The 25,457-nt window shown below is 45.5% G+C and overlaps 1 protein-coding gene across 2 annotated transcripts in view; it reads right to left on the reverse strand.

The window, feature by feature from the left end:
• Positions 1 to 24,796, reverse strand: part of LOC146175082 (uncharacterized) — a 49,746-nt gene extending 24,950 nt beyond the window's left edge. For both annotated transcript variants that reach the window (XM_084584508.1, XM_084584509.1), the window contains exons 1-4: positions 24,651 to 24,796; positions 11,136 to 11,168; positions 5,519 to 5,554; positions 2,606 to 2,632 (exon numbers count right to left, since the gene is read on the reverse strand). In XM_084584508.1, coding sequence (XP_084440634.1) covers positions 2,606 to 2,632; positions 5,519 to 5,554; positions 11,136 to 11,168; positions 24,651 to 24,656 — 102 coding nt within the window. In that variant the 5' untranslated portion in view covers positions 24,657 to 24,796. The remainder of the gene's footprint in view (positions 1 to 2,605; positions 2,633 to 5,518; positions 5,555 to 11,135; positions 11,169 to 24,650) is intronic.
• Between the last annotated feature and the right edge of the window lie 661 nt (positions 24,797 to 25,457).

Consider the following 25,457-nt stretch of genomic DNA (forward strand, 5'->3'; position numbering starts at 1 on the left):
GTCCGTGAGGGCCTCTGCCCACGTATGCGTGCGTGCGCGTGTATGCGTATGGGGGCGTGCGCTTATATGTGTGCATGCGCGCACCTACGTGCCTCGGTGCGTACGTATGAATGCGGATGTGTGTCCATATCACACTTGATTTTGTGGACACCTGAACCGCGCCGTAAGGGAAGGGAGGAAGGTAGAAGTTAAAGTGGAAGGAGAGAAAGAGGAGCCGTAGTGGAGGGCTACGGAGTAATTTCGACCGCCTGGGAATCTTTAACGTGCGCTGACATTGTACAGCTCACGGACGCCTCTTCGTTTCGCCTCCATCGAAACGCAGCCGCCGAGGTCGGGTTCGAGCCCAGGTATTCCGGACAGTAGTCGGGCGTCTTACCACTGTACTACCCCGGCGCGGCCGGATGTGTGTCCACTCATGCGTGCCTGCATGTTTGTGCGCACGTGCGTCTATATTAAATAATCTCCCTGTGTGCGTGTGCATGTATGGCTGTGTGCGTCCGTACGCGTACTATCTGAACGGTGTGCTGAAAGAGATATAACTGCATTGGGGTACAACACTTGTACTTGAGCCTTAGCGTTCATTTAGTTAGGCGGTTTTCAGCTAGTTTATTAGTAACATCCCATTCGGTCAGCAGTGTGTTCTGTCTGCTGTCACGTTTGCACTTACACTTTAGAAGGTTGGCGAAAAATGAGAAGGGTTCAACGCTACTCAACCGAATAAGGAGCAAAAGCATTAGCTGCGGGTGACCGAGATTTCTTTTTCTTCTTCGTCTTCGACTTCTTCGCGGCAGGTTAAGGTCATTCGTGACAGCGGCCACGGCGGGCCGAAACTTGGTGTAGTGTTGCTTTCGCAATAAGATAAATTATTTGGAAGTATTATCTCGATTTAGATATTTCTCCGCAACATTGTTTCAGGATTAGTTGGCCAAGGCTTACAGAACACACAAGAGGGACCAGACAGGCTATTCTATAGAGGTTATTTGACTCATTCTTTAGTTCTTGCTATATTCATTGCCTTGCCTGCGCATCTTGCACGGCACTGTAAATGAATCGCATCTAAATGTCACGCGGAATGCGGAGAAAGAATTTTCGAGTCCTCTCCAAGGTCGCCATTTTTCATGGCTGAGTGTTGCTCTCACGACCTGTCTTCTAATGATGTGCATATACAAAAAGCCTAAAGCGGCCTCAAACCGCAGGCGGCAATAAAATGCGCGCTAAACTATCTTGTCTAGGACTCGTGCCATCTTTCAATGTTTTTACCAGCTGAACGCTATTTAGCATTCTGAAGTGAAATGAACCATTAAATATACGTCCGCTGTGTATCTTATATAATCGTCCAATTACTACGCTTATATGGCTAGCATTCCATATTTTACAGCTGAGCTTATTATCTTCCTTCAATGTCTTTGCATGCCTTTTCGCTAGCTAGAAACGGGCGGCTTCACAGGTGCGTACCACCAGGATTCTGAACTATATGCCCATTTCATGAAGAATGCTGCTAAGCTCAGCTCATTGCCTGCCTGAGTTTCTTATTTTTCGCCTTCAATCAAGAAGCGAACATGACACTTGCATAGCCTCCTAATAAAGCCTAAATATTTTACTCTACTGACGGGTAATTTTTTCTAGCTATGCAGCCAAGGCTGCGGGGGCGGGTCTCCCGTCTCGGTATTACTACACCATGAAGTTCTGGCATATCTCCTCTCTGTTACGGTTGCAGTTTCCAGTAGATCTTTGCTTAAAATTTTAATTTTTCAAGTCGCCAACGACGCAGAAATAGCTTATTTAGGATATGTAAGGTCTAAGTGAACACAAATTAGCCGTACGAAAAGGCCTAATAAAACACAGTAACGGCTAATGGCAGTATTGGCTCCAAATGCAGCTCATTTGAGTTTGCGTGCTCTGTCTCCGACTGTTGTAGCTATCATAAACTCCAGTGGCAGGTGTACTTGTTAGGTACAACAGAATTGAAAATATGCCAAATCATTTCCTATCTACCTTAATGAGAGCGAACAATATCAAAACGCTTGAAATAAGGCACAAAATTGCTCGCCTAGTTGAAAATTTAATGGGCACTAATCACGTCTTCAGGGAAAGTTTGGCATTTCTATGTCATGCTGTGTTACACCGCAAAAGACAAGAAAGACTCATCACCAACACATCGATGCTTTTGCACCATACTTCGAGGAATAAAATTTCTTGAAATATTAATACTTTCGGCGCACAATAAACGAGTGGAGTTTATTGCCTGTATGTATTGCCATCAGAGAAAATGTTTAAAGGTCGCTGAGCACTGTATTGTAAAAACAAATATAATGTAGGCTTTTTTATGCGATGACTTAACATATTTATTTCCTGTACAAATTTGTGGCGTATTGAAATTGTTTTGCTATCTGCTCTTCCTGCTTGGACGACATAAGGCCCGCAGTATTCTGTAAACAAAAATAAATAGAGCAGTCTAGCTAGCAATTTATTTGTGGTGTCTTTGCTGCTCTAATAAAATAGCAGTTTCCCTCAGACGCCGAAGAATTAAGGAGTGGTTGCAAACAATTCCTCTCAGAATGTGTTTTAGTGCAGAGTGAAAGGTTAATCCGTGAATGATACTTACAATATGGGGGCTTTTGTTGGGGTTGTGCTTTAAAAGAAAGGGTACATTAAAATATTACTATGACAGTGATCTTGTAGAGACCTACATGCGCGTGCCGCGAGCCGCTCTCTGACCGCAGCTGAAAAGGCGGCGAAATCTGATGGTTTTCTTTTATTGTGAGAGAAGGCAAGCGTGCTAGGAAGCAGAGGGCGCAGCACGGACGCGCCTAGCGGCCGACAGCAACAGTAAAGATGAGACTACGTTTCGGATTCACGGTTCACAATCACTAAATCCTGGCCTGCGCTAGCGCTTCAACAATCTGAACATCTCGGCCAGTAACAAATCCTATATGGCCCGATTTATTCTAATAAGGTACGTATACAAATCATTAAGAGCGCTGCAGCAGATGTAACATGATTAGACCACAATGGTTCCACATATTCTTTCATTTGTTTTATATCAAAAGTCCAAGTTATTGTAAATTTATTACATCAATGTTTTTCTGCTTCACAGAATTCCAATAATATATTTCTTTATAGCTCTGAGCTGGAAACTTTTTCATTAGTGATGTGAATACAGAACAAAGCAAGGCAAGCACCATGCTGTCCAAAAGGATAATGTACGTATCTGAACACAAAAACGTTTCCAGCATACCTTATAAGCAGTTTTTAAATCTCCGCTTCAGTACCCCTGATGGCTATTAGGCACGTCGTAATGGCAGCCTTCCGTTTGTTTTGGCCACGAGAATTAAATGTTAGAAATTTTAATGAACAAGCAATTTCGAAACATCTTCGAAGCGCGATTTCAAATGTCTACGGTGACTGCGGTCGTGAACTAGCGCAGCACATTTGTTCTTGGGTGCGCTGCCGAATAAAGTATTAGTTATATTTTCCAATTTTAATATGGCTTTCAATTATATTTTTTTGCAATTTTAAAATGGCTTTCAATACTATCGCGTAGTTAAGTTTGCTGTCCTATGTGCAACAGCACGGGTTTAGTGAAGGAATATCTATCAGCAATAAATTTGTTTGAACCTATTTTCATGCTGCCTTCTCATAGTTTAAAAAGGGTATCGCAGGGGTCTATTGCAGGTACAATTTTGTTTCCTTTTTAGGTAATGAATTACCGGCAATTTCGCGGACATCTAAAATTTTCATGTAGGCGTAAGATTCTGCACTCGAATTTTTTGGAAGCACACTGGACGAAATACGGTACGTCGTGAGCAATAAAGTAGTAATCGTATCGTAGGGGGTAAAAAAAATAGCATAACACTTAGCAGCTCTGAATAAAGTATATGATGTTTTGCTCCTCTAGAAGTATATCGGTACGCATATATATAAAATTTATTTCAACAACAGTGTGATGGAAGAATTGCAGATAACAAAATTGTAGTTTTGTATTCTATTGGACTAAGGCGTAGCTGCAAACCACACATTCATCATGTATATTCTAAATTAGCATCCTCATTGTATGCTTTACTTGGAAGCACTGCGCCCTGTGTTATATTCGTTTTGAAAATTATATGCTGCGCAATTTTTATTGTCATCTCCCTGATGCATTAACTCATGAAGCGCCACCTTAAAGTATCTTTTGAATTATATCATACACCTTCACCAACTAGAGTTACATCCCTGTCACACGGTCATTGTCAACGGCAATTGAGTCGATAGTCTTCGAGATTTTCTATCGCGATTGAACTCGAAGTAGTTGTGGCGCTGCAATACGGCAAAACTAGAAGGCTGTTGAAAAAGCTCTGGTGTTGGGCACAACTTTTGTGGCGCTAAAACCACTGCTTTCGGTATTGCTTAAAGAACTTAATTATTTCTATAAATGCAAAATAAAATATAACTATTACCCTTTTTTATCATCTGCAGATTTTCTGTTCTTATTAAAGAATCACGTTTTTTTCTTATGCGTTGACGTTCATATGGATGTGCTTTTCATTGGGCTTGTTTTTTTCGGCAGCGCAGGTTACAGTGGTAGAGTGCACAAAAATAATACGCCTTAAAAACATCGATGCTATATTTTATTACCACGGACACTAATATTTTACCGCGTGAATTAGAGATATGAAATAATAACACTTGATCATATCTTTTTATAGTTGACCCGAGGTGCACGTGGCGCTCCTCGGGTCAACGATAGCAACCTTGGGCGACGTTATAAGGCCTTCGAGATCTCGATAGAGTTCTGAGCTGTTCCGCTGACTCGATAGACTATCAACTCAATGGCCATTTAAAACGAACATGTGGCAGCGTTCGAAGGCCTTCGAGTTGATAGGCAATCGTTTCGAGGGCTTACGAAATTCCCGTGTGACAGCAGTATTATCTATTATGACATTCTCTAACAGATACAAGCCAAGCCGTTCTTTTTATCAAGAAATTACTTTCATTGAAGCATGTCCTTAACAGCAGAGGTCGATTACAGCTGACCGCACTGTATCCAACAACTATCCACTCAAATTGCATACCTTATTGTGCCTAGCAGAAATATCCGAAATACAAGCGAATGAATTGCAGTTACGCACAACCTTAATTACCAGCGATTTCCGCAGTTCTATGGTGCAAAACTTTGCAGTCATATTCTCTTGAGGTCTAAATATGAATGTAAATTAAAACGATTTTTTTTTTCAAAGCACTAGTCAATAACAGCGTTTCCTAATTTGCGATTACAAGCTCATTACTGTTTCGGCAAGCGTGAATAGCTGTGGGCCCAAACTAGTTTTGGGTATGGTTCCAAGTTTGTACGCATAATTTACTTGTCGAATAAAGCATTTTAATTCACTAGTAACAAAATCAAAGAATAAAGAGAAGGGCAAAGGCCACTTCAAAGCGATAATCAGAATTGCCAATTGTTTTAGCTAGGTACCTGGGACTATCAGATTTCTAGTCGGAACCCATGATCGGAATAGACATCATTAATTTTTTACCTTACCTTCGAGGGTTTCGGTGTCTCCGCATCCGGGTACGTCTAAGAGACAAAACCAATTTGATACATTCTCTTGTCGGATATCGGCATTCATTAAAGCTACTGCTGTTTTTCAGCTATAGCGACAGCAGCAGGAAAGATAAGGAGCACATTGTATACTCAAGCAACACTCGCATTAGCTTTCCTTATTTGCCTCGTTCTTCCCTTCTTTCTAGATTGCGCAGCTTATCGGTGAATCGGTACATGAACATCAAGCCTTAGGGGGTGCAGCCCTATTTCTGACACGGCCACAGAACCAAGTGCAAGTAAAGTGTTTTGCTCCTCATTCATGTTCAAATACAAACAATCCGCCTTATACAGAAGCAATGTTATATATATATATATAACATATATATATATATATATATATATATATATATATATATATATATATATATATATATATATATATATATATATATATATATATATAACTATTTATACGTTCAGCAGAAAATTTGTTTTTTTTTTTTAGTTTTCCGTGAAAAATCAAGGGCTGGCTCTTGCAGGTGTTGTTGACAGATGACGTGGACGATCACTGATTCATCGATGGATTTTGTCACTTAACGAGACCGCGCGACATAAGGAAACTACAGCTCCCTCCTGAACGTTTTAAGGGATCCAATTCGATTTCCGCATTTGAGGTGGGACGGCATTGCAGGCGTCAACCTTCCAGCGTTCTTGAATACCGAGTCAGGCACGCAGGCACAGCCTTAAAGCTTCATGAAGACAGCGCTTTTTACTATCTCGAGTGCCCGCCTGCTACAGGTAGTTGAATATGGTGGCAGGTGAGGACTACATGCTAATAAAGATGTGCTAGTGTAGGCACAAAAATAACAGATTGATAATTAAGCTAATTGAGGCTACATGCACGCGAACGAGAAACATCAAACGGAACCGCAGGAAGGAGCCTTTACGCCCTCTCCTCATACCCTTAAAAATAGATCTTAAGTGCCACCCCTACATTTTACTCCGTAATCAATAGCACTGTAGCTAGCGTCAAACACTCTTCTATCACAAGTAAATAATTTCCACTGCCCGCGGATGACTGTACATGTGCTGTAGCAGACAATTTCCGCATTAGCATATCTGAAAATATCTGTAGGCCACATGTGTGCAATGGTGGCTCTCTTTTTGTTTTTCGCAGCCCTGCACGGATTAATGAGAATTCTCAGTACTCTCGATAGAATTAGAACACAGTTTTTTTTCTAATCCAAATGCATGGCGATAGGAACAATCGAGTCTTTTAGTCTCTACACAGCATCGCTCGATTCAAAGAGTGAAACGTCGCACTGTGCTAGTATGTTGTATGTAGAAGATCTCGCCCTAGGCTCTCTCGAAACAGTAGTTATTATTGCACTCTTTGAATTCTAAACTAAACACAATTTGCAAACGAATCATGCAATAATATGAGCGTAACTTCTGATTGGCGTTAACATCTCATTCTCACTGCTATAGTTTTCGATCAATTCGTGCTTGCGTTACCTTCTCTGCTACCCGTTCTGTTTAGGTCCGATAGCATAGCGACTGACTCGGAGAGGCGGCGGTCGCTAGATCGAACGCCGGACTAACATGATCACTAGCTACGAAATTCCTAAGAAATCTGGATAGCAATCTTATGTAGCCATACGACTGCGCTCGGGTGAACGCTGATGTATATAATGTTCTGCTATTACAACATTGGACAAACGCTGTAATACATTCAGTTACTACGGTGCTTGAGATAATTTGGATCAACAAAATTGCCGTTTCTCTTATATCTTTCATACTTCGATATCTCTGTTTGCCCCCTTAAATTTCCAATGGATCTCTAATCCCATTTGTCTCTTCTACCGTCATTCCAACGCAGGAGAAATAAGGTGTCCTCCGAAACTTCTAAGTACTATGCAGCTTTCTACGTTATCATAAAGGTCACATCATTTTCTTCTCCAATGTCGTTTTTATCTCTCATCGTCACCCTATCTCTTTATTCTCTGATCTCTTTTTCTTGGCTCTTTCATCCGTGACATTCAGCGAACCTCGTCCATCGCGATGGCTTAGGCTGATATCCTAAGAGGCTCATTTCATATGTAGCAATGTGCGAATTTTCCTCAAAGGTTGTTCCTAAAAAAACTGTTTCTAAAATTTATTCTGAATGATATATTAACTTTTTTATGACAGCACTTCCACATCACGCCAAAACTACATCTTGCACGCGCCGTTTTCGTGGGTAGCATGCCCCGAAAACGTCTGCACAAAGGTTTGGAAAACTCTTTCTTAAACCAAGAAAAAAGAAATTATTGCGGCAATACTCTGCTGTTTCTTTGGCGTTGCCACCCATTTGCTATCTTCCGCGCATTACTGTTTCATATGCAAGTACAGGTACTCAAATTTGTGAAATCCCGGCCTGAAGACATGCTAGCTTGTTTGAAAGTAAACGTGAGGCATAAAAACATTATAGAGGGCACCTGGACCACTAAAGCGCGATGAGGCGAAAGCCATTATAGCATGGTGGATCGTAGCCCTCCACTACGACACCTCTATCTCCCTCCGTTCTTTCAGGGCCACCTTCCTCTCTTCCTTTCAATAACTCCTAGATTTTTCTAGGAGGTGTTGTTCCTTTAGAGCATGGTACATGTGTTCACGGAGAATTTTGACAGATACGGTGCTTTTCTATCCTGTAAATGAATTTCAAACGCCGCTGATGCCTGCTGCACTAACTTCTCCTAGACATCTGGGTCTGTGTCTGTTTGCTGTGTGCTTCAGTGTTTGAGGAAGCGGCAAATGAAAGGCGCCGCACGGACGCCTGGATCGGACGCCCGCCGGGGTCAGTTTCGTGTATGCATTGTTGTGACAGTGCATGGTCCGCGCTTTCGCGCACAATTGTTCGCCTTTGGGCATGGAATTGATATGTGCTGTTGGTGCAAGGGCTGTAAGTGAGCCTGTTTCCATGAATCTTTTTGTGTGAGCATGCTTTGCTTTGTCGTGACCCTGCAACTGCCAAGTTGGCCCTGTCAAGGGACGTCAAGAAAAATACAAAGAAACGTCGCCCTCTGAGAAATAGCCGGAAATGCTTTTGTTCAACTGTTCACCCTTCCCGTCGAGAGGCGCTATTGTGAAGTGAGGAATGCCTATTGTCCAAAGGAGATTACCCTAGTGACACGTCCGCTGACGTACAGGAGAAGAAAGGAGCATGAGGATTACGGCCATTAGAGGATTTCTCGTGAATGCAGGAAAGAGTTGCAATTGCCGGGAAGGGACAATGCTGGGAGCAGTATTCATGGCGCGCACGTACACTTGGGTTTCTGAAAAGGGAATCCACTTGCCGGAACCAACATTGCGAATCTTTGCAGAAGAATCGAAATTTACCTCTTCGCCGTTCCCAAGGTCTACCCGCCAACAAGTGACCACGCCCGACGAAACAATACTGGACCAGTCAGTGCCTCAGACCATCAGTGCAGTGATGTAATCGATTGGTTGCCGATATGTGAGGGGTGCGCTTTGGAACTGATTGGTCAGCATCTTCAGAGAGGGGCTGGACATGGGGGGTTTTAGGGAAGTTGCAGAGCACGAAATGACACTCTCAGCCCTAGGTAAACGGCTCATCCAGACGCTTGTCGCTATGAACTCTGAACGCTTACCATTTTGCTGATATACCCTTTTTTTCATGTAAATAAGTTTTCTCAAAATGCCATTAAACTTGCTTGTATATATTTTACCAACTTCAAAGATTCAATACTTCATCAACCCGGGGTCTCTGCACGTTACCAAGTGAAGGCCGGGTCGACTTAGTCGCAGCGTCACGACAGCACAGATCGCCTGGTGACGACATGACCTGTCTTGACCGTACAGCGCGCCCCTTGTCGAACACAACCAGCATTTCATTGAACGCGTCAAATTTCACCGGCGATCTATATTTCGCTACAGAAAAGGGAAGGCGCAGTAGCTGGCTCTGGCGGAATCCCTCTATCGTTCTCACTTTAGGCAATGGGAATTATGAAGAGCTTTTCACGATTTGGGGCGTGGCGCAGTTGGTAAAGTACTGCGATCTAAGCTGGCTGGAGATTGAAGGGATGGAGGTTAGATTTCAGGCGGAGACAAGGTTTATTCATTTAATTTAACTCTCGCTCTCAAAAAAGTGACACCTCTGCTGACAACCTTCTGTGGCCAACGATGAAGCAATAAAGGCGTTTACCTAAATTACTCTCAAAGTTTAGATACCTCGGCTACTCAACCGGAGACCAGGGTTTAAGCCCTTTCGTTGCATCCCCTTGGCCTTCGCAAACTTCTTAGCTTTCTGCCGACTCTGCAATACGATTGTCTTCTGTAGGAATTCCATTTGCTTCCTTTAGCTGACAGGCTTATCCTCCCTCAGCATTATATGGCCTGCCAGTGCGCATTTCTTTTTTATTTCTACTACAATGTCAACACGACTTAATTTCTTGGTCAAATCCTTTATGTTGGATCACTGGCCTTGACCTAAACTTCAGCACAACGTTTTTTAGTCACCCTGCACATTTCTACCTCATAGGCTAGCGCCGGTAAGATGCAACTGTATTATTTCAGTGCACGTTAAATATCAACCAAGTGGCCAAAAATGCCCGGAGCCCTGCTCTACTGTCCGTCAAATATTGAGACGCTTGCAAAAGTTAAACCCGATAAAACCAATCACTCTTGTTCCCCTCTGAAATCCCATCCAACTTTGCACCGTCTTTTTCTTTTTTTGCAGATCATCAATACTTGACCTACGACGACACCTCCTGTCCGGTAATGAACGCGCAAGAATGGGCCCATTTCGGCTATCGCTATAGCTCCTGTTCCTATCGAACACGACAGTGGCATGTTTGCAAGACAAAAGCTCAGCCTCACCCTCAACCATATCTGTCAATGAAACAGGGTTGCTTATATTGCTGGCATTATAATTCCTGCCGTATGCAGTCTATGAATGCGTAATCACCGCCTGGTCATAATTCCCATTGTAGGTAAGAGCAACAACAACTTGCGCACTGATCGGCTGCTACCTGCGCAGCGTTGATCGCAGTTATTGTATGCCGTATTTTTAATTGTTAAAAAATGGTGATTTTAAACCTTCCCAGTGACGCATTGGCGCTCTCTGTGCAGGTGGATTAAAGAATAAGGCTGCCAATAATGCGATATTTTAAAGCAGTTTAATTTCTTCAACAATAATGACGGCTCCTAAAATTAAGCTGAAATATTTGACCAGCTAATTTTAAATGTTTCTTGTTTATCGCATCTGCTCTGTCATGTAACTATGTTATGTCAGCGTTGCCATGAAGTTTACCTGCAATGAGCAAAACGGAGTATCCCTCAGTGGATCTAGAATAACTATCTGTAAGCAGTTACAAAGCACTGGATACAAGCACTGAAAACTCTCAGAAGTCCAGTTAATAAACTGTAGAGCGGTGCTCACATCTTTTTCAACTATTGTAAACATGTCCTAAAGTTAGAGGCATGGAATGAAGATCATTATTTATATACATGAGCAAGACTAATTATATTCCTCAAATATGTATCAAATTCAAAAAATTTAGGGCAAAAATATGTGGCATAAGTGTGCCAGATTTACTGAGTGTATTGTACTTACTTTTACCGACCTCACTTTGTGATAGCATGAATCCTGTGTAAAACCATCGTGAACAAAATTAGTTCTGTGACGAACGAACAAGTTTGATTTTTGGCCTCGGAGCCATGCTTAAGAAAAGAAAATGGATTTCACAATTCATTGCTGACCACTAAACCGCAAAAGATATGAAGAAAGGTTCGCTATTTCACGGACATCATTTCTTGTAATATTCTTCTTGCTTGTCATCGGTAAAGAACCAAATTGCAAGTGAAGGAGGTATGAGTATTCGACCAAAAATGCAGCATAGGCTTTGCACCAGCACCTGTTCGGCGATCAAGCATATGGTAAAAACACTGCAATGCAGAGAATGTTGAAACATTTGTTGGACTACCAGATTCTGCACACGTTAGGATATAAAATACCATTAATAAAATTCAATACCAGCCTTTTTTCAGGATAGCTAGCGAATAATTGTCGGTTCAGCAAGTGTTGTCCACTGTTCAGCTATCCGGGAAGCAAACGGCTTTTTTTAATATGGGCTGGTGTTTGAAGAAACCAATAAAGTTGAACTTATGAAGCCATAACAAATACACAGTGCGCCATTCGTACTTGCACGTAGCCGCTAGTACTCCGAGAACTTCAACAAGACTTGTGTCTTACGCAATGTTACTGAGAAGCCAAAGCACACAAACAAAGTTTTGAAGATGTGGAGCCTGAATTCGTTTAAAACGTTTTATCGCATTTTCTCCTGCACAGTTTTCGTGGCGGCGGCGCTATTTTATTCCGCTTGTGAGCCAAAGCTAAGAGTTTAAAATCATTATCATCTTCTTTTTAGAGCTTTGGCTAATTTGCCTATAATAGCTCAATTTTTTTAGGACTAAAGAAATCAAAGCATTATAGAATGTATGATACTTAGGGCGTACAAAGCTTATTGAGTTAATTGCGCTGCCGTTTAAAGAGATGCCGCTCTCAGCTAACGAAGTCCCGACTGTCTTAGGCTCGCTTTCAAAGCATCAACGCGATTCGCAGACACTGGACTATGACCTCAATACCTGTTAAATGTTTTATACTAGCAGCCCTCACCGAGGCTCTACCGTTTTTCGCCCATTGCGACCAAAAAACGTTTCGCGGCCTGTATCTTCGGGATCTTTGATTTTCGCCCTTTATCTATATACAACGTTATCATCAGGATTCCCACTCGTTGCTGTGTACTTGAATGCCAAAAATCTCTTTGTTCACGACTACGTCGTCATTTTAGACTAGCACCAAACGACTTGCGTGATTCACCAACAGCTTTATCACGTTTGATTGATTCAGGTTCGTCGAAATCTTAAATATCTACTTTTGCTCTATAAATTCGGTCTACTTAAAGCGAGATTGCGACTATACATATATCCATACATGGCAAAATTACTTTTGAAAATAAATTAAATTACAATAATAATTACTCTGCTAACATTTTCGGCAATTTAGTTAGGTTACATTACTAATTAGTGCTCCCAAAAGTAATAATACATTGCATTTACTTCCGCTGAGTAATTCAATTACTTTTATATTACTTTCTAGCTCTCATTTACGCGAGAACTGAAAGCCAGAAAAGAAAACTTCTATCCAGACAGGACGCATACATTATTCTTCTTCCCGCGAAATTTTGTCTCAGACAGCTTTCCCCTCCCTCTTTTCTACAGCGCGTGTCATTACAAAAATAAGACGACGAAAGCAAAAGAACGAAAAAAAAATAGCTGTGGCTTAGCTAAGGTTAATCCTTTATATCTCCAAGCGAAAAGAAGCTCATCTAGCTTTCAGATATCTTCGCTGCTTTCTAGCTAACTCCCAAGCAACAACTTCTGGATCGGCTATAGATAGGGGTTTCTGCGTCGTCTTACCGTTGTTTCTTCTCCTTTCATATGGCGAGTGTCTGCGACTTTTCTACGATTGAAACTTGAGGCCCGCGCGTTTCGGCAAGGTAGCTGGCAGCGCTTCTACGTCCCAGAATCACGTTTCAGAACAAGTAATTACCAAACAGTCATGCTTTGGACAAGTTAAAGAGTGTTGTATTACGTGAACTACGTCGCTGTGCCACTAAAAAGCGCGACAAGCAAATGACTAGACGGTGCGAACGGGGCGCGATAACGCTATCGCGTTACATTCTTAAAGGCGAAACTTAAGTGTCTTCCAATTTTTTTTATTGCTTCCGTTATCCTAAGAATCGACCTCGGCACTTTGCGTTCAGTAATGCTCACAGCATGTTCCCTTCCGCCTGTCTACCCCTCCCCTCCCTCACCCTCTCATGCACCGTGGTAACGAGAGTAAACCCCGGAGGAGGGATCGGGAGGAGTCCCGCAGACTAAGGACTATAGTGAAGGTACAGGAGTTGTTCACGACCTCAGCTGCCAGGCAGATGGCCTGCTTCTGAACGGCGGGGTTTCCACTCCGCAGCCAAACCTCCCAGGCTTCTTTACTAATATTGTTGATGCCAAAGCCTGGGGAGTCGGCGCATTCCCAAATAATGTAATCTAATGTGCCTTTTTGGACGCAAATTTTGCATTTCGAATCTTCTTCCTCCCTGGTCTGTGTCAGGAATATCCAGACCAGGCAGGTGTAGTTTCCGGCTTGTAACCGCCTCTATATGCGCGCCTCATTGTTAGAGAGAGACCGATCCCGGCATGGGTAGCTCTTTCGATTTAATGTGTAGAATTCAGTGAATTCATTGTATGTTATGGTACAATCTTGTATTCCCCTGCAGTCGGGCTGTTCAATTGCTGCCCGGTGGTAGAGATCTCGGGCTAGCAAGTATGCAGCTTCGTTGCCAGGGACAGATTCATGTGCAGGTATCCATATGATGGAGATTGTTCGATTAATGGGGTTAGCAAGGAGGATCCTTTTGGCTTCCGAAATTCCAGACAGCCGTTTTGCTGTCACTAATGACTACTTTTGCCTGCGTGCCAACACAAGCGAGTGCTATTGCAACCTCTTCAGCTGTGTTCGTGTCACGAGTGCGTATCGAGGCCGCAAATATGGGCACGCCATTCCTATTTACTACCGCCGAGACTTACACCCGGAACATAATAAAGAACGTAGAGAACATAAAGCAAATGCTATTGGTTGCTCAGCTCTCACCCTAGTGTCAAGTTGGGCTTGATGTCACAGCGTCACGTGGGAGCGGCCGCGCCACGCTGAAGTCTGGGAACCCAGAGTTGTACTGCTTTCGCAATAAAACGCGCGCCGCCGCCCATCTGACCTGGCCAGATAGTTGACGCGCGGGAAGCGCGGCGTCCTCCCGAACCTGAAGCTTCTTCGAACGCGAGTCAATAGAAGCGTGGAATGCTGGCAGTTTCGGTTTGAGCGGCCCCTGTCAACATGGCCGCCATAGCCGACGAGGTGTGCGGCTGTTTGGCCGCAGAAATGTGACTGTCGTAAAAATAAATACTTTATCAAGCACGGAATGTCGCTTTTTGTCGGTATGCAACCTAGTCTCGGATCGTAATGTATGTGTTTTCTCCCTCAAGCGAATGTGTAAAAGAACCGTGCTGCTGTGCCGCTTGTATGCGAGCAGACATCCCGAGGTATCGTCGTTCGTTCGAGTGGGTTTGTGCGACCTTTGTATACTTCACACATTTAGCAAAGTAGCGTTGGAACACGCCTTCTCGCAATTTTTACGCAAGAGACAGCATCGCTTCTCTCACGTACCTCACTCAGCGGTCATTTCTGCTAGCTGATAGATTTGCTTTCGCATCGAGGGATCCGCGGCGGCACTGGCGCCGCTTCGTCGTTCTATGTATCTCAAGCTAGGCGTCGCATCGGCGAGGCACTTTTCGACGCATGAAAATCGTGGGGAAAAAATGCCTCATGTATGCCGCGGGCTTAACGAGGCACCCCTGTGCACAAGCCTACGCGACAGGGAGTGCCAGTGCGCGCTCCCAACAAGTTTTCAACTCCGGCCTTCTTGCACCTTGACGCCTTACATATTTCTTCTTGGGGAATGGTTGAAACTACATATAGGATAGACCCACTAAGTGACGTGGTTACACAGCGCACCGCAGGTCTCAGACGCAAAGTTCTCAATGCTTTCTCATTTTACTGATTCATTACGCTGGCCCAGGCTCGCCGCACGTCGTTCCTGCTTTCGCATCACTCTCTCAGTAGCACTTCTAGCAAAAAGAATAGGCATGAAATTATAAACTAAATTCCTGCACCGCATACTCCCTTTCTGGCTTCCTCACGCATCAGCCCCTTCATGCGTCAAGCAGGCCTGCCAGTGGATACTTCGTGCTCAATTCAATTCAATTGTTTATTTTTCATAAATTATATGGAGGAGGCCAAGGAAAAAAGCTGCACGGAAGCAGCTTGAAGGGCCCTTGACCCCCTTACAAGCAACAGCGCAGGACCGCTGCACGCACGATCTTCGAAGCATGGACAAATTTTTTTTTTGATGATAGCTATTTTAACCATAGACAAACGGTAAAATAATACATAATAATAACTCACTACACTTAGACATTTGTACCAAGAAGAAAAAAAGAGATTGTTCAACAGCAGTGGTTTTAAAACATTGCGGACCATTTCTCCACACAAGGATGAAATTAATAGAGTGAAAAAGCATGGAACAATCATTTCTTACACAAGAAGGTTAGTGAAAAGATCGGAATGTAGGAAGGATTTAAATTCTGTAGGGGTTAAGTTAAAAATACTTATGCCTTGGTTTCCGAGACCGTTTAGGAGTCTAGGCAAGTTGTGGCGAAGCATTTGAAGCCCATAGTTCGTTCTAGTTCGAGGTATTTGCCAGTATTATGTGTGTCGTGTGGAACGCGGAGGCACTGTTTGACGTAGAGTTGAAATGTTAGCTGATGCTGTGATTTTTTTATTGTCATAATAAAACTGTCGGAACAGTTAATCTGTACATATTGTCACGATGTTGGCGACTGGGGCAAGGTTAACAGAGCCGGTACAGGTGGAAATCCACGTTCCGAGTTTTAGGTATGTTCTGCGAGTGCGGAGCCGATTCACGTCAACGTGTTTTTCGCTCCTCGCGCCCCCTGGCATTCCTCCCTCCTTAAGCGTAACGCACACAGTCACACGTGCACACAAGCGGACAAAAGCAAACATACAAAAAGTTTGCAGATGCAGTTTGTCAGCCACCGCGCAAAGTATGGCTTCATTCGCAAGACATGATCTGTCTCTGGACAAGGTAGCCGACGGCCTCTGTGCTCTGGTCCATCTGGGAGCACCTTGTAGTTGACGTTGCTGGGGCGCCGCACGATTTTATATGGTCCGAAGAAGCGGCAAAGTAGCTTCTCTGATAGGCCGCGGCGTCGAACACGAGTCCACACCAACACCTGGTCCCCGGCGTTGCAGGAAGCTAGCCAGTGGCGGAGGTTGTACCGACGTGGATCCTTGTGCTGTTGTTGGGTGATGTGGAAGCGTGCTAGTTGGCGTGCTTGCTCTGCATCTTGGGCAAACTGTGCAGCTTCAGAAGAAAGCTCGCTATCTGTTTCGCAAGGAAGCATTGCGGCCAGCATCGTCCGAACATCCCTGCCGTAAACGAGGCGAACCGGCGTGAAACATGTACTCTCTTTGACTGCCGTATTGTTCGCAAATGTCACATATGGTAGGATCGCATCCCAAGTCTTGTGCGGGGCGTCGACATACATCGCCAGCGTGTCCGCGATGGTCTAATTAAGCCTTTCCGTCAGCCCGTTGGTCTGCGGATGGTAAGTAGTAGCTTTTCGATGCGCCGTACCACTGAAATGAAAGACGTCGGCCATCATATGGGCAGTAAAGGCAGTCCTTCTATCATTAATGATACAGGTAGAAGAACCGTGCCGCAGTATTACCTGGTGTACAAAGAAATGGGCAACTGCAGATGCTTTACCACATTGGTAACGCTTTGGTCTCAGCATAGCGAGTCGGATATTCTGTGGCGATGATTGTCCAACGGTTGCCGAAAGAAGACCGAGGAAAAAGTCCGAGAAGGCCCATGCTGACTTGATCAAACGGTGCGCGTGGGGGTATTATTGGGCATGAGGCGGCCTGGAGGCTTTGATTGCGGCACCATCCAGCGCTGACAATGCCGACAGCTCTTGACATAGCGCTTAACAACAGTGGCAAGGTTGGGCAATTAGAATGTCTGTCGTATTCTAGCAAGTGTGCGAGAATAACCCAAGTGGCCAGAAGTTGGTTCATCGTGCCACGCGGAAAGGATTTCCTCTCTCAGATCTGTGGGTACCACGAGGAAGTAGGTTCTCGACTCGGATCTAGAATTGTGCTTATAGAGCACATCACCTTTCAGCCAGAAAGTTTAGAGGCTCCGAGAAAAGCATTTAGGTATGGTTGTTGGCGGACCTTCTAAATAATTAATCAGGAGTCGTAACTCTGGATCGGCATGCTGCTGATGAGACATATCTGAAGCATTAACAGCTCCGCGTAAACTGCCCGCGTCATCCGTGTCTGATGAAGCGAGCGCGACAGGCACACGAGAGAACATGTCAGTATCTTCATGTTTATGTCCGGACTTATAGACTGTAGTGAGACCAAACGCCTGTAGGCGAAGGCTCTATCGCGCCAGGCGGCCGCATGGGTCACGTAGGTTGGCCAGCCAGCACAAGGAATGGTGGTCAGTGATGACTTTAAATGGGCAACTATAAAGGCGGGGATGAAATTTCGCAAAATAATTGCGAGGCATTCTTTTTCAGTAGTTGAATAGTTCGTCTTGGCGCGGGATAAAGTACGGCTGGCATAAGCGATGACTCGTGCAACGCCCTCATGACGTTGCACCAGAACCGCCCCAAGAATAATGTTACTGACGTCGGTGTGTATTTCTGTCTCACCCTGTTCATCGAAATGGGCTAGAACAGGGGGCGATTGGAGACTGAGAATAAGCTCGGCAAAAGCAGCTTCTTGCTCGTGCGTTCAAACAAAAGGGGTGTCTCCCCGGGTGAGCCGAGTCAGCGGTTCAGTGAAATCAGCGAAGTTAGCGATAAAACGCCGGTAGTAACTGCCCAAGAAGAGAAATCGGCGAACAGCTTTCTTGTAACCTGCAATCGGATATTCCGCAACAGCAGCAAGCTTGGCAGGGTCGGGTTTCACGTCGGCGGCGCTGACGACATGGCCGAAATATTTAGGCTCTCGGCAGCTAAAGTGGCATTTTTGTGGCTTACGTGTTTGGTTAGCGTATCGAAGGGCTTCAAGTACTGACCGCCATTTTAGGCCGGCGAGGACAGTGTCCATCATCCGCTGAAATGTGGCCGATGCGGAACACAGGTCGGAAGGTAGAACTTCAAATTCGTAAAGGCCGTCGGGTGTGACAAAGGCCGTCTTCTCACGATCTCGCTCATCTACCTCAATCTGCCAGTAGCCACTTTTCAGATCGATGAACGAAAAATACTTTGCACGCCGAAGGTGGTCGAGAGAGTCGTCAATCCGCGGCAAGGGGTAAACACCCATCTTGGTTACGGCGTTCAGTTTGCGGTAATCGACACAAAAACGGAACGTGCCGCCTTTCTTTTTAACTAGAACGACCGGGGAGGACCACGGGCTATTGAAAGGCTGGATAGCATCATCTTCGAGCATTTCCTTAACTTGTGACTTAACAACTTCGCGCTCGGTCGAAGAGACTCGGTAGGGGTGCTGGCGGATTGGGCGCACCTCATCGAACGTCACGATCGGGTGCTTGGCGATGGGTGTTTGATTCACTTTTGACGACGATGCAAAACACTCTCTGAATTCGAGTAACAATGAAAACGGCTGTTCACGCTCGCTGGCCGATAGCTCTGAGCTGACATCAAGATTCTCGAGGGATGGTGGCACGGTTTCTGTGGACAAGCACTCCGAGACATCAGAGATAAGTTCGGCGAAAGCTACGGAAGTGTCATGAAAAAGGTTTCGATACTCGTGCGAAAATTTGGTAACAAGTACCTTTGACTGACCACGGTGAAGATGGATCAAGCTGCGGGCCACGCAGACTCCTTGCGTCAACAGTAACGAGAAGTTAGCTTCGGCTATTGCGTCATCATCGTGAAGTGAATTGCATTTGGCATTAACGAAGGTGCCGGTTCGGGGTGGGAGCGTGACACTGTCCGCATAAACTGGAAGCACATTGAGTGGTCGCTTTACACTGCTGAGGGCCACTGCTTTCTCAGTAGAAAACGAGACATTAAAATCGTGGAGGTCAATAATTGCGCCATATTCACGCAGAAGATCCATGCCCAGAATCAGGTCACACGAACAGCTTTTCATAACAAGGCAGCTTACCCCAAATGTCGATTCTTGAATTTGAAGTCTGGCCGTGCACATGTCCAGAAGAGTAATCAGATGACCACTTGCAGTGTGAACGTGTGTGCCAGCCCACTGAGTCAAAACCTTCTTGAGAACTGCGCGAACTGGCTGCTCAAAATAGAATAATCAGCGCCAATATCCAAGAAAGCTCGAACATGGCGACCATCCAGTGTTACGGGTATGTCCAACGAAAGCTGCTCGCGAATGTCAGAATTCTGAGGTTTTGAGTGCTCTGCGTCGGTGTGCGCGATCTGCTTCACTTGCAATTCGTCGTCTTTGCAGGCGCGTCATTGCGGCTTCCATTCCACCGGCGATTCGTCGTCGTTGCGGGTGCGTGGTTGCGTCGTCGGTTCCGCCGGCAATTCGTCATGGTTGCAGGTGCGTCCTGGTGGCGTCGAGGTGGCGTTATGATCGGCAACCGCGGACATTTATAATGTCGATGCGTAGTCTTTCCATGTCCGCGTCGATGGGGGGTCTCCCGCACAGTGATGTCCAGCGAGCCTAACCCCGAAGGTCGCTGGTTTTAGTTTTCCCGCCGGGGTCTGGGCGATCGGCCCTGCGTTGTCCATGAGGAACTCGCAGCAGATGGCGATGGGCGAGCCCTAGGTGATGATGATCGGGACTGCCGCTGACGAGACGGAACAACCCGGCGCTAATCATTCACGAAATCTTTAACGGCGCGAGGCCGTTCGCCGTAGCGAGGTCGCGGAAAATGAGCGGAAAACCCTTCGATGCCTAGTCGACGGTAGAGACAGCGCCGATATTCATGCCCGATGGGGAAAACTCAGGTGGTGGGCCTCGCTGCCTGCGGCTGGTGCGGTGAACAGGCGTTTCCTCGAATATATGACTAGCACTCCTGCTTAGCGTAGAGGTACAAGACATCAGACTTCACCTCCACCAGATTTTAACGGTTTTGCTGACTGGGGCTAGCTTAGCAGAGCCGGTTCAGGTGGAATTCTACGGTCCGAGTTTTAGATACCTCCTGCGAGTGCGGAGCCGACTCACTTCAACGTCTTTTTCGCTCCGAGCGCCCCCTGGCAATATGTTCAATTCTTCTTTTTTATGTTTCTGAAAACATTCTGCGGTGTGTTCTGTGTATGATGCATTATAATATGGTTGTTGGAAGCACTACACAAATAATAAAGTTCGAACCAAATGTGCTAAATTTCGAGAGCAGAACAGCTCTTCTTTTTAAACATCCACGGGAATAAAATTGATAAACAGTCTGATTCACCAACAAGAGCTTAATTTCATACGACCGTCTTCAAACTCCATTCCTCACCCGCATTTAAGTACTTTTCGGACTAATTTTTTCGGCAGGCTTGGGGGCCCCGCGGCATATCTTAGTATATCAAACGGTACCCGCATTTTCTGTCTGTATTGATGCTTCCTGCAGCAGCGCCGGAGGCATCTACTAGCTACCATTTGCGGAGGTGGCATGTTATCGGCGCGGAGCGAGAGTAGATAAGGGTGTCGGAAGCAAGGCGCGAGTCTTTTGCCTGACAGGGGTTCAATGGGAGCCCTGTGAATGGCGGGGTCGCGACCGGCGAGCGCTACGGGCCGGTCGGATGTACTACATACACTGATTATGGAGCGCCACCTTGTCATGGCGAAGACTGAGGCGGCGCCTCTACAGATGGGTTAGGCGTTTTTCCTGGGTTGCTGCCATGCGACAAGCAATATTGGTTATAGCGCTCGGAACCTTCTGGCCACATCGAATGGATCTATTCACGACGAAGTGTGTTTTGCTTAGCCACTTTAAAGCCCTGACCATCGTTCTGCATTATTGTTGCTAAACTAACACTACGCCAGCCAGCTAGGCTTGTCGCTCGTATGCCGCAGCCGCAAAGGCCAGGAGCTGCCAACTTGGATCTCACGTTTCACATGGGACGGTTATGTCAGAATCAGCCTGCCAGGACCCTGGCATTCACGTTATCCTTATAGGCCACTAAGACGCGTTGATTTGACTTGGTTAAAGCGTGGTTTTATGTGTGGCCTTTTAGCCGAGGCTATCGCGTCATACCCTTAAATTCGGAGCTCAAGTATCCCCCATATTTAGATGCAGTAAACGCCTTTACAACCACCACCTAAAATGACGGTGAATTTTTATGCGTTCAACGGGACGATGGTTGTGTTCGATGCCACGCTCGGTCGCCCGCAACCAAAGCTTTCGCTCCACACTCGTATGCCGTAGCCACAAATGGCAGGCGCAACGAAGCACTCAGGAGACCGCGTGCAGAAGAAACGGATGAAGAGTGCGCTGCACGTCTCGAGAAAAGAAGAAACACGGCTTTGGCCGGTTTATTCGTTGAGCCTGGAGACGTCGAAGGTGGTCGGCCCGCAGACTTTGCACAAAGAGTGGGCGAGCACAATGTATCGCGGACGCGTTTCGAAGAATGCGGGACCTTCATCTGGCGTCCAACGTGGGACTCAAAACCCCGATCCTGAGATCAAGAGCCTCAGACTTTACCAACTAAGCTAGCCGGGCCCCAAGATCCTGATATTAAGATGGAATTGCAGGACGCAGGCATCACAACTAACACGCGAAAAGTACATTTTGTTTCAAAGGAGAGCAACCAGCTTGATTTCATTTTTGAATAGCGCACACTCCGGCCAAACGAGCAGAAACTACGGGCTATATGCGGCTGCGACCACGAGAAAACGTCTAGGACTTGCTGTCATTTTTGTCATGCATAGGCTTCTACCGCCACTAATTCCCAACTGCGCAGAACTAGCACGACCCTTTCATCAGCTTCTTTGCAACGGTGCCATTTTATCTTGGACTGACACGCAGCAGAGACAGTTTTCCACGCTCTCAAGAACTATCACAGATACTGCTCGTCTGCGGCAGTCGGACTTAAACCATCCCTTCAGAGTGCAAAATGAGGCAGTGAGTATGGCATCGGCACTATTTCGCTTCAGCAGAACCAAGGGATGCTGTGTCATTTGGCATTTGCAAGCCGCACTATCACCATCGCTGGAAAGAATCTACACTTTAACACAGGGTGTTTGCCGATTGTATATGCGCTAAAAAAGTTCCATAGGTACTTGGACGAGGCTGAGTTTGCTATTCAAACTGAGCCTCAGACACGGTCATTGCTGTCAAACCTACAAAACGCAACCGGCCGTCTAGACCTCTGGGCACTCAATTCAATTCAATTCAGTTTATTTCCGTCAAAGCGGCAGGGGCTCGAACAAAAGTGAAAAACACTTCACTTGACGAGGTTCAAGCCCCTGTGCTGGGTGTTTATAAGTTTTATAAGTACATTTACAGAGTATATACGGGTATTTCAAGATGAAGGTATTTCCTGACACCTGAAAAGCTCTTGGAGTGCAGCACAGAAAGACTTCGCCCTACTACCCTCCAACCAACAATACAGAGCGGGTTAACCAAAACCTGAAAAACATGTTCGTGGCTTTCACGGTGCGTCACAAAGACTGGGATGCAGCGTGCGGTAAACCGGTCAACTGACTTTACGCCGGCGGCTGTTCTTCTCGGTCGAGAGCTCCTGTTTCGTATTGAGTACATGCCTCTGAATTACAGGCTCCCGGTTATTCCAGGTTCACCCAGGCCCTTTCCAGTTGTCTTGGCGAAACCTTAAAGGAGGTCAGAAAGAATTTGGACCTTGCCCGCCTTTAGCACAGTAGCCAATGCAACAACGGCAGGCGTCATTCTCAGTTGGGGATAAGGCACTTCGCCACTATCACCCACCAAATGGCGAAGCAAAAGGGTTTGCCGTATCTCTCAGTCCTCGTTGGACGGGCCTTTTACTGGTAATAACGTGCGTGATGCACATCGCTTACATATTTCGTCATCTACCGGGTGGTCGAAAGATTGGACAAGTCAACGTCGCCGATCTCAAAACGTACTACGAGCGAGCAGAAAATACACAGAGGCACTCGGTCTCCGAGATGTGAGCCCTCTTGACTGTCGTCTGAGTGGAATTTCACCAGCCTGGAGGATGCCTTTAAGCGAGCACCCCGCTAACACTTGTAGCATCGTTTTTGCCCCCCCCCCCCTTCCCCCTCTTTTTTTTCGTTCTTTGACGTTGGGGTGTCTCTCATCTGGAGATGGGGGAGTGCGGGGCCCCGCGACCCATCTCTGTATTACAGCGTGTATTTTTTTTTCTATTTGTATCGGTGGTTTCCCGTGCAGCGCGAGTCTGCATGATGAAGTAGCCAATCAGGGGGGCGGAATGTTATCGGCGCAGAACAGGGTAGATTAGGGCGTCGGAAGTAAGGCTCAAGGCATTCGCCTGGCGGGAGCCAAGCGAGGGTCATTTGCGCGGCTTTCAAGCGCCACATTCCAGCCAGATGTACAGCTAGTAGCAATATCAGAGGGAACATGTGAGCCCGTGGCCTCCGGATTTCGCTAAGTGCAGCCACCAACAGATGGTGAGAATGGTTGGCACCCAGGCGCGTGCTCCGAAAGAGCAGCTGACCAAGCTTAATGTTCATGCACATTTAAACTGATTATTATCACGTGTCGATGGCAGCGCTTTGCAATGCGTGGAGGGCACGCGCTCCCAAATTCCCTTTAATATTGCTTCTATCGTTACACGTGTGGTGGAGCGAAACCTTGCCCGGACATAAACTGAAGCGACGCCACCGGAGATGAGTTGCTGACACGCGACATGCAATGCTCGTTATACCACTCGAAACTCTGCCCACGTCGCATCGCACTATTCGCACCATGTTTTGTCTTGCCACGTTAACGCCCTGACTCTCGTCCTGTGTTATTTATGGTACTACTTTATCGCAAAATACACCCGGTGTTTCCAGGGAAGTTGCGCATGGTGTTGGTTTTTTCGTGAGTGCGCTTTCATTTGTCCGGTATAGACCGGTGTTTTTAAAACATTGGCGATTTGTCAGTGGTCTTGCGAGGCAATGGCTCACGAACCCGTTTTCTAGAAGGCAGGGCCTTTATCTTTCTTCAGAATTTTGGGAATAACCCAAGCATGTTTTGGACATGGACAAAGTCCGTTTTCAACATAGTTCAGCTCCATTTTCCCATTTTAGTTTTCAATAGCGAAAAGTAAACAGCTATGGTGATAGGTAGGAGTTATCACATTCGCTTCCCGGGAGAAAAACATGGACTTGAATCCCTCCCTCTCCGAAGGGTTCTTTCTATCATCTCGGCAAAGGATTCACACAAAAATTATGGCTAGGTTTCACTACATAATGCAGTGCTCTCAACATAAAGAGTTGCACAAAAAATCCTCAGTATGCATCAGCAGAAAATAGTAATGTTGTTTCGCTCACCCACATGGAAGCCGAAAGTCAAAACCCAAAAAGTCCGCATATCTCCTGCTACTGAGACCACACACAGTTTGAACGCTTATGAATAAAGTTCTTCACACTATAATATATAGGCGAAGTTTTTCATTTTACTTTTCATTTTCCTGTCTTTTTTTATAACTGGAAATACAAACTGTGATCATTGAAAGAAATTACCTTCGTGAAGGATTACCGCTCCCTTGTTGGGACATGGGGTGGTGGAGCAAGGCTAAAGACATTTGTCGAAATAAAGCACTGCCCTCGGGTCGATATAGAAAGAACAAAATAATATATTATATATAGCATTTGTGATGCTTCCTTAGGTCGTCGCGTCTTACATTTACTTAAGAGGCATTTCGAGAACAAAATGCCCTCTGATTCTATTACAATGTTTCTATGACCTCAGACAGATCTCGTTCAACGCACCTTGGCTCTTCGGATGTCATGCCTCAACTCAAACTTTCATGAACTTAGTTATAAGGCAGGTCAGAATAATTTTTATCGAAAGGTGAATGTTTCCAAGCCTGCACTCCGCATGCAATATACTTTTTTTGCATAACGGATCACACGACAGTCTTATTTTCTTCTAATGAACCCTTCTTTCGCTTTTTGTTTCGGTACTTCAGTTAACAATTATTTTTTGCAGAACATGATCGCAAAAATAACACTGATGACCAATCATTAAACGGGCATTTCAACAACAGACATTGCTTCAATCCCTTGCAGATTTATGAAGGTGTAGCGGCCTCTTTTGTGGCGCCGGGAATCCGGATATTGTGCGCCACCCGGTGA

This window comes from Amblyomma maculatum, chromosome 11 (genome assembly GCF_055883805.1).
Source record: "Amblyomma maculatum isolate TAMU_Amacu chromosome 11, ASM5588380v1, whole genome shotgun sequence".
In the NCBI taxonomy this organism is placed as follows: Eukaryota; Metazoa; Arthropoda; class Arachnida; order Ixodida; family Ixodidae; genus Amblyomma; species Amblyomma maculatum.